Here is a 9852-nt window from a genome sequence, read left to right as displayed (position 1 = left end):
TGCCAAATGTCAGCCTCGAAACCTTAATGACTTGGAGAAGATCTGTAAAGAGGAGTGAGACAAAATCCCTCCTGAGATGTGTGTAAACCTGGTGGCCAACTACAAGAAACGTCTGACCTCTGTGATTGCCAACAAGGGTTTTGCCACCAAGTACTAAGTCATGTTTTGCAGAGGGGCCAAATACTTATTTCCCTCATTAAAATGCAAATCAATTTCTAACTTTTTCGACATGCATTTTTCTGGATTTTTTTGTTGTTATTCTGTCTCTCACTGTTCAAATAAACCTACCATTACAATTATAAACTGAGCATGTCTTTGTCAGTGGGCAAACGTACAAAATCAGCAGGGGATCAAATACTTTTTTCCCTCACTGTATATATGTGTGTGTGTATATATATATCTGTGTGTATATATATTGTGAAGTGGAAATGTCAAGGAGCAACAATGCATAGTGCCAACAGTAAGGTTTGGTGGAGGAGGAATAATGGTCTGGGGCTGTTTTTTATGGTTCGGGCTAGGCCCCTTAGTTCCAGTGAAGGGAATACTTAACGCTACAGCATACAATGACATTCTAGACTATTCTGTGCTTCTAACTTTGTGGCAACAGTTTGGGGAAAGCCCTTTCCTGTTTCAGCAGGACAATGCCCCCGTGCACAAAGCGAGGTCCATACATAAATGGTTTGTCGAGATCGGTGTGGAAGAACTTCACTGGCCTGCACAGAGCCCTGACGTCAACCCCATCGAACACCTTTGGGATGAATTGGAACGTTGACTGCGAGCCAGGCCTAATCGCCCCACATCAGTGCCCGACCTCACTAATGCTTTTGTGGCTTAATGGAAGCAAATCCTTGCAGCCAATGTTCCAGCATCTAGTGGAAAGCCTTCCCAGAAGAGTGGAGGCTGTTTTAGCAGCAAATGGGGGACCAAATCCATATTAATGCCCAAGATTTTGGAATGAGACGAGCAGGGGTCCACATACTTTTGGTCATGTAGTGTATGTCACTATAGAAAGCATTTTGAGTAGACAACCTTGTCAATGCCCTCCCATTTATCTTTGAGATAGTGATAAAGTGACCTTGATCAATAAACTTCTAACCTCTATTCGCCTTAGCCTATCCAATTTAGCAATTGAAGGTCCTTTGTTGAACTGATATGAACAGCCTCTGTCAGAATGAGGTCAAAGTGCTTATGGTTTATGGTCAGGCAATATCACCAGTGATTATACATTTCAAGACACTGTCATAAGTCATTCACTAGTATCCCAGACACTCAGTCAGACTCTTGAGGTCCAGTCAGACCAGACAGACACGATGGGAGTAGAGAATGTGGAGCTGGATGTGGGAGACTCGACTCTGATGAGTAGCACCAAGAAGCCTCCCAAGGTTCGGCCTCCCAACATGTTTGAGCGCATCATCCAGCCCTGCCTGGCAGAGGTGGTGGGCACCATGTTCTTCGTCTTCATCGGGTGTGTGTCGGTCATCGAGAACGTTGAGTCTGCAGGCAGGGTACAGCCGGCCCTAGTCCATGGCCTGGCAGTTGCCGTCATGGTGGCATGCATGGATCAGATCAGGTAGGACTCACCTGTACTGACCTGGTTGATCTTACCTCAAATGCCTTTTTCTTGCAACTTGAATCTCTGGTTGCAGCAAGCTAATGGTATGCTGTCTAGATCATTTTGGGTTCTCTCAAAATATAAATTGGAATATATTTTGGATAAAATATATGTATGAACATTGTTTTGTTATAGACAGAAATAATTTAATAACTAAATCATTGTCCAGGCATTTATTTTCATGCAACTTAATCCTTCTCTTCATGCAGTGGATCCCATTTCAATCCTCCCTTCACCATTGCCATCTACCTGTGTGGCGGCATGCAACTGTTCATGGTCATCCCATATCTTATCAGCCAGTTAATAGGAGGGGTGCTGGGAGCTGCCATGTCAAAGGTCAGTTGAGTTATTAATGTTCACCTGCGGTAACCTCTAATGAGCAGTTACAGTGGTACAAATGGAGAACAGATTATAATTCTATAGTGGAAAGGATAATCTCTTCCACCAGCCGGCTCTCTTTGAGCCAGGGTACAAGGTTAGGAAAAGGCATGCTTATAAAGTTAAGAAAATCAATCAATTAATCAATCAATTATTTGTATAGGCCCAGCACTTTTTATGAATAGATTTGTCACTAATGTGAAGTGATGTCCTGCTGTGCTTAGCACCTGCAATATGTAGTTCAGCAGTTGACTTAAGTATACTGTTCCTCAGATGATGACATCAAAGGAGAACTATGCCAATGCCACCGGTGCGGCGTTTACCATCCTCCAATCAGAGGACCAGCTGGTGGGGGCCATCTTTGGAGAGATCGCCATGACATGCCTGGTTTCCATGGTAGTGTTGCTAGGGGCGGTGAACGCAAAGAGCAAAAGTCCCATGGTGCCTTTCCTGGTAGGCTCTACTGTCATCATCAACATTCTGGCAGGGTGAGCTAAGAGAATATATTAATTGAATTTTACAATATTGAAGAATATAATATTACATTTTTAAGTCTGACCTATGAAATCTAGACTATTCCAATACCAACATGCTCAGAATTCACCAATAGTCAGTTTCATTTACATTGTCAAGTTTGTATCATGTGCCTGATAATGTCCCCTTTACCAAACAGCATCTCTGTGTACTCTGGGGTTGGGGATCACTGTTATCCTAGATATTTGTGTGTGTGCTACACTAAACCTGTCTGTGTGTTGGTGCAGAGGGGATGTGTCTGGGACCTGTCTGAACCCAGCCAGGGCTCTGGGGCCAGCAGTGATGGCCAACTACTGGACCTACCATTGGGTTTACTGGGCTGGTCCTATCGCAGGAGGTCTACTGGCAGCAGGACTAGTGAGGTGAGAGCGAGGCCATCACATAAAATATGTTAAACCTGTGATATGTTTTTATTTATTTATTCAAATTCCATTTTGAAGGATACAAGTTCAAATGTATTACAAACATCTATAGATCCTTCTACAGTGTGGTTAATATACTGTATACTGAAGACCGAATTTTGCAGTAGCAAGTTGACTTTGTAAAGGTAAATGAGGAGACGTTAAAGGTTTAATGCAGAGCTTTCTGGATACAGGTAGTCATGTAAAAATGCAAAGGGTAATGGCACCAGGGGCTAAAAGGCCAAGGCCAATAGCATGGTGGATAAAGAGCATGGCGAAAAGGCCAAGGCCAATAGCATGGTGGCTAAAGAGTATGGCTAAAAGGCCAAGGCCAATAGCATGGTGGCTAAAGAGCATGGCTAAAAGGCAAATGGCCAAAAAGGGCAATTATGCTTTTGGGTCTCAGTTGGTAGAGCATGGCGCTTGCAACGCCAGGGTTGTGGGTTTGATTCCCACGGGGGGCCAGTATGAAAAATGTATGCACTCACTAACTGTAAGTCGCTCTGGATAAGAGCGTCTGCTAAATGACTAAAATGTAAATGTAAAATGTATATAGTCATTCTGAATTATGTAAACATCATTACAGACGTTGGTAGATATGAAACTGATAGAACAATTACAAAAGTTAGACTTCTGCTACTTTGTCATGTTGTCCGGAACAGAGTGGCCTTCAGCATTTTAGCAAGTTCAAGGTTTAATTGTCAGTTCCTGAGGCCACAGCCACCAAGTCATAATTATGGCTAAACCCCACCTATTTCTACAGTTTATCTTCTTAAAATCAGAATTTAACCTTAACCACACAGCTAATCTTATGCCTTTTTTGTTTTCTAACTATACAGCCAATTTTGACTGAGCTGTGGTAACTAGTGACAACTTCTGGGTCAAAGGGATTTATGGAAAACGCTTTTATATATTAGACCGTTTGAAGTGACATGTAATCGATTAGGCAGGCTAATTATATTAGGCAGGCAGGCTAATTACATCGAACAAAAATATATACACAACATGTAAAGTGTTGGTGTCTTGTTTCATGAGCTGAAATACAAGATCCCAGAAATGTTCCAGACCACAAAAAGCTTATTTCTCTCACGTTCTGTGCACAAATTTGTTTACATCACTGTTAGTGAGCATGTATCCTTCGCCAAAATAATCCATCAACCTGACAGGTGTGGCATATCAAGAAGCTGATTAAACAGCACGATCATTACACAGTTGCACCTTCTGCTGGGGACAATAAAAGGCCACTCTAAAATGTGTAGTTTTGTCAGACAACACAATGCCACAGATGTCCCAAGTTTTGAGGGAGCGTGCAATTAGCATGCTGACTGCAGGAATGTCCACCAGAGCTGTTGCCAGAGTATTGAATGTTAATTTCTCTACTATAAGCCGCCTGCAATGTCATTTTAGAGAATTTTGCAGTACTTCCAACCGGCCTCACAACCGCAGACCACGTGTAACAACGCCAGCGCAGGACCTCCACATACGGCTTCTTCACCTGCGGGATCGTCTGAGACCAGCCACCCGGACAGCTGATAGAACTGTGGGTTTGCACAACCAAATAATTTCTGCACAAACTGTCAGAAACCGTCTCAGGGAAGCTCATCTGCGTGCTCATTGTCCTCCCCAGGGTGTTGACCTGACTGCAGTTCGGTGTTGTAACCAAGTTCAGTGGGCAAATGCTCACCTTCCATTGCCACTGGTACGCTGGAGAAGGGTGCTCTTCACAGATGAATCCCGGTTTTAACTGTACCGGGCAGATGGCAGAAAGCGTGTATGGCGTCATGTGGGCGAGCGGTTTGCTGATGTCAATGTTCAAAGTTCTGAGTGCCCCATGGTGGCGTTGGGGTTATGGTATGGGCAGGCATAAGATATGGATAATGAACACAATTGCAATTTATCTATGTCAATTTGAATGCCAATGCAACGCCGCCATCACCTCATGTTTCAAATCAAATGTATTTATAAAGCCCTTTTTACAAGAGAGAGAGAGAGAGAGAGAGAGAGAGAGAGAGAGAGAGAGAGAGAGAGAGAGAGAGAGAGAGAGAGAGAGAGAGAGAGAGAGAGAGAGAGAGAGAGAGAGAGAGAGAGAGAGAGAGAGAGAGAGAGAGAGAGAGAGAGAGAGAGAGAGAGAGAGAGAGAGAGAGAGAGAGAGAGAGAGAGAGAGAGAGAGAGAGAGTGAACATACCTCGGCCTAAACATCAGCGCCACAGGTAGCTTCCACAAAGCTGTGAACGATCTGAGAGACAAGGCAAGAAGGGCCTTCTATGCCATCAAAAGGAACATAAAATTTGACATACCAATTAGGATCTGGCTAGAATACTTGAATCAGTTATAGAACCCATTGCCCTTTATGGTTGTTAGGTCTGGGGTCCGCTCACCAACCAATAATTCACACAATGGGACAAACACCAAATTGAGACTCTGCATGCAGCATTCTGCAAAAATATCCTCTGTGTACAACGTAAAACACCAAATAATGCATGCAGAGCAGAATTAGGCCGATACCCGCTAATGATCAAAATCCAGAAAAGAGCCGTTAAATTCTACAACTACTTAAAGTGAAGCGATTCCCAAACCTTCCAGAACAAAGCCATCACCTACAGAAAGATGAACCTGGAGAAGAGTCCCCTAAGCAAGCTGGTCCTGGGGCTCTGTTCAAACAAACAGATCCCAGAGCCCCAGGATAGCAACACAATTAGACCCAACCAAATCATGAGAAAACAAAAAGATAATTACTTGACACATTGGAAAGAATTAACAACATAACAGCGCAAACTAGACTGAGGGATATCAACAGACCACCAACTTACTACCATGAGACAAGGCTGAGTATAGCCCACAAAGATCTCCTCCACTGCACAAGCCCGAGGGGGCGCAAAACCGGACAGGAAGATCACGTCAGTGATTCAACCCACTCAAGTGACACACCCTTCCCAGGGACGGCATGGAAGAGCACTAGTAAGCCAGTGACTCAGCCCCCGTAATAGGGTCAGAGACAGATAATCCCAGGGGAGAGAGGGGGAGCCGGCCAGGCAGAGACAGCAAGGGCGGTTCGTCACTCCAGTGCCTTGCCGTTCACCTTCGCACCCCTGGGCCAGACTACACTCAATCATAGGACCTACTGAAGAGATGAGTCTTCAGTAAAGACTTAAAGGTCGAGACCGAGTCTGCGTCCCTCACATAGGCAGACCATTCCATAAAAATTGAACTCTATAGGAGAAAGCCCTGCCTCCAGCTCTTTGCTTAGAAATTCTAGGGACAATAAGGAGGCCTGTGTCTTGTGACCGTAGCGTACCTGTAGGTATGCAATCCATGTAATGCGTTTCAGCATGATAATGCACGGCCCCATGTTGCAAGGATCTGTACACAATTCCTGGAAGCTGAACATGTCCAAGTTCTTCCATGGCCTGCATACTCACCAGACATGTCACCCATTGAGCATGTTTGGGACGCTCTGGATCAACGTGTACGACAGCGTGTTTCAGTTCCCACCAATATCCAGCAACTTCGCACAGCCATTGAAGAGGAGTGGGACAACATTCCACAGCCCACAATCAACAGCCTGATCAACTCTATGCTAAGGAGATGTGTCGCGAAACGGTGGTCACACCAGATACTGACTGGTTTTCCGATCCACACCCCTACCAATTTTCTTAAGGTATCTGTGACCAACAGATGCATATCTGTATTCCCAGTCATGTGAAATCCATAGATTCTGGCCTAATTTATTTATTTCAATTGTTATTGATTGATTTCCTTATATGAACTGTAACTCAGTAAACTATTTGAAATTGTTGCATGTTGCGTTTATATTTTTGTACATTAGGCAGGTATATTAGGCAGGCTTATCATATTAAGCAAAAATATGTGAGGATGTGGTCGTCCTCGATCTTGGTTGTAGTCTTGGCATCCTGGTTTGCCCCCACAATACCTTATGCTGCTAGTGTGATATCTCCTGGTTTGCCCACACAACACCTTATGCTGCTAGTGTGATATCTCCTGGTTGGCCCCCACAACACCTTATGCTGCTAGTGTGATATCTCCTGGTTGGCCCCCACAACACCTTATACTGCTAGTGTAATATCTCCTGGTTGGCCCCCACAACACCTTATGCTGCTAGTGTGATATCTCCTGGTTGGCCCCCACAACACCTTATACTGCTAGTGTAATATCTCCTGGTTGGCCCCCACAACACCTTATGCTGCTAGTGTGATATCTCCTGGTTGGCCCCCACAACACCTTATACTGCTAGTGTAATATCTCCTGGTTGGCCCCCACAACACCTTATGCTGCTAGTGTGATATCTCCTGGTTGGCCCCCACAACACCTTATACTGCTAGTGTGATATCTCCTGGTTGGCCCCCACAACACCTTATACTGCTAGTGTGATATCTTTATCCGTGTTGTTAATTTATGTTGTGACTAAAAGACCCCTTTCCTTTTCCAGACTTGTGCTTGGAGATGAGAAGACACGAATCATCATGAAGTGACATCCTGTCCATGTCCACCTCACTGTGAAAAACATTTAACCAACTGGGTCATTCCATCAATTCGATGCCTTTTGAGGAGTATAATTTTGTATTACTTTTTTTGAATAAATTGAACAGTGGTGGAAAAAGTACCCAATTGTCATACTTGAGTAAAAGTATGGATACCTTTTAATAGAAAGTTACTCAAGTAAAAGTGAAAGTCACCCAGTAAAATACTACTTGAGTAAGTCTAAAAGTATTTAGTTCTAAATATACTTAAGTATCAAAGGTAAATGTAATTGCTAAAATATACCTAAGTATCAAAAGTAAAAGTATAAATCATTTCAAATTCCTTATATTAAGCAAACCAGATGGCACCATTTTATTGTTTCGAAAATTTACGGATAGTCAGAGGCACACTCCAACACTCAGACATCATTTACAAACAATGCATTTTTGTTTAGTGAGTCCGCCAGATCAGAGGCAGTAGGGATGACCACGTGTTCTCTTGAATTGGACCATTTTCCTGTCCTGCTATGCATTCAAAATGTAACAAGAAAATATATGGAGTAAAAAGTACATTGTTCTCTTTAGGAATGTAGTGAAGTAAAAGTTGTCAAAAAATAAACGTAAAGTACAGATACCCAAAATATAAAATATAAATATAAATAACTACTAGATGTTTAGTTAATTTTATTCCGATCTCTTTTGCATTATTGTAGCCATTTCTGTAGCCTGTCAACTATGTGTCTGTCTATCCCTGTCAACTATGTGTCTGTCTATCCCTGTTCTCTCCACTCTGCACAGGCCATACAAACGCTTCACACCGAATGGCTGCTGCCACTCTAATCTGGTGGTCCCTGCGCGCACGACCCACGTGGAGTTCCAGGTCTCCGGCAGCCTCTGGAACTGCCGTTCTGTGGCCAACAAGGCAGAGTTAATCTCAGCCTATGCTACCCTCCAGTCCCTCCACTTCTTGGCGCTGACGGAAACATGGATTACCACAGAAAACACTGCTACTCCTACTGCTCTTTCCTCGTCTGATCATGTGTTCTCGCATACCCCGAGAGCATCTGGTCAGCGCGGCGGTGGCACAGGAATCCTCATCTCTCCCAAGTGGACATTCTCTCTTTTCCCCCTGACCCATCTGTCTATCTCCTCATTTGAATTCCATGCTGTCACAGTCACTAGCCCATTCAAGCTTAACATCCTTATCATTTATCGCCCTCCAGGTTCCCTTGGAGAGTTCATCAATGAGCTTGACGCCTTGATAAGTTCCTTTCCTGAGGATGGCTCACCCCTCACAGTTCTGGGTGACTTTAACCTCCCTATGTCTACCTTTGACTCATTTCTCTCTGCCTCCTTTCCACTCCTTTCCTCTTTTGACCTCACCCTCTCACCTTCCCCCCCTACTCACAAGGCAGGCAATACGCTTGACCTCATCTTTACTAGATGCTGTTCTTCTACTAATCTCACTGGAACTCCCCTCCAAGTCTCCGACCACTACTTTGTATCCTTTTCTCTCTCGCTCTCCTCCAACACTACTCACTCTGCTCCCACTCAAACACTTGAAGCCCTACCTCTTTATGGAATACCTGGAATAGTCTAACAATAATCCTTCTACACTCCCCCTCCCCCAGTGGTGGTTGTCCCACTGGCTATCCTAAGTTGAATGCACCAATTTGTAAGTCGCTCTGGATAAGAGCGTCTGCTAACTGACTTAAATGTAAATGTGAAAAAGTAGTACTTGAAAGTATTTTTACTTAAGTACTTTACACCACTGCAATTGAATGCAAGCTTCACAAAAAAAAGTACATTTCTAAAACATTTCTAGCCTGTCTATCTATGGGTAACAGGGTTGACGTGTTATGCTCGACCCATTCAGTTTTCCACCACAAAACACCAGAATATTGCCAAAAAGAATAGAACCAGCTTTTACACTATGATTTGACTATTACATATTTAAAAAGGAATAGTATCCCCATATTAAAATGAGAGTTCAGTTCACGTAACAGGGTTGACCTTAAAATGAAGGGCAGATGTAAATGAATCACTAATCACATGAAATAAATAATAACCTTCAGAAATGACTTTGTCAAAGCAACAAAATAACTAGGGCTTTACTATTATGGTGAAACTTGGAGACATTTTTGGATTGTGTTGAAATCTTCCTAGAAGTGACACGGGGTTGACAGAGGGACATGTTAAAATGCAGAATTTTAGCAAGCCTTTATTCATATTAAAAGTTTATTACATTCTCCATGTGGTCTATATTAAAGGGCACTTCATTTAATATAACAGGAATTTTAAATTATACATAAAATATCAAAGGGATGCAAAAGACACTCATTTCGTGGAATGATCCAACTACTAGTTCTTGTCATATTATAAACCTTTTTATAACAAACAGCATATGAATTTAGACTCAGAATGGCATTTCATTTTTTTTTTTGTATAG

The 9852-nt window shown here is 43.1% G+C and overlaps 1 protein-coding gene across 1 annotated transcript; it reads left to right on the top strand.

Moving 5' to 3' along the window:
• The first annotated feature begins 1196 nt into the window (after nt 1–1196).
• LOC121584495 (aquaporin-8-like) lies at nt 1197–7546 on the top strand. Its single transcript, XM_041900398.2, has 5 exons — nt 1197–1570; nt 1822–1948; nt 2264–2478; nt 2752–2886; nt 7373–7546. Exons 1-5 carry the CDS (start codon nt 1311–1313, stop codon nt 7413–7415), a joined length of 780 nt encoding a protein of 259 aa, XP_041756332.1. The 5' UTR covers nt 1197–1310; the 3' UTR covers nt 7416–7546.
• Nucleotides 7547–9852: the final 2306 nt, after the last annotated feature.

The sequence above is a fragment of the Coregonus clupeaformis genome, chromosome 1 (genome assembly GCF_020615455.1).
Source record: "Coregonus clupeaformis isolate EN_2021a chromosome 1, ASM2061545v1, whole genome shotgun sequence".
Lineage (NCBI taxonomy): Eukaryota > Metazoa > Chordata > Actinopteri > Salmoniformes > Salmonidae > Coregonus > Coregonus clupeaformis.
The sequence above is the reverse complement of the archived record's forward strand: the minus strand, read 5'-3'. Positions and strand labels throughout refer to the sequence as shown.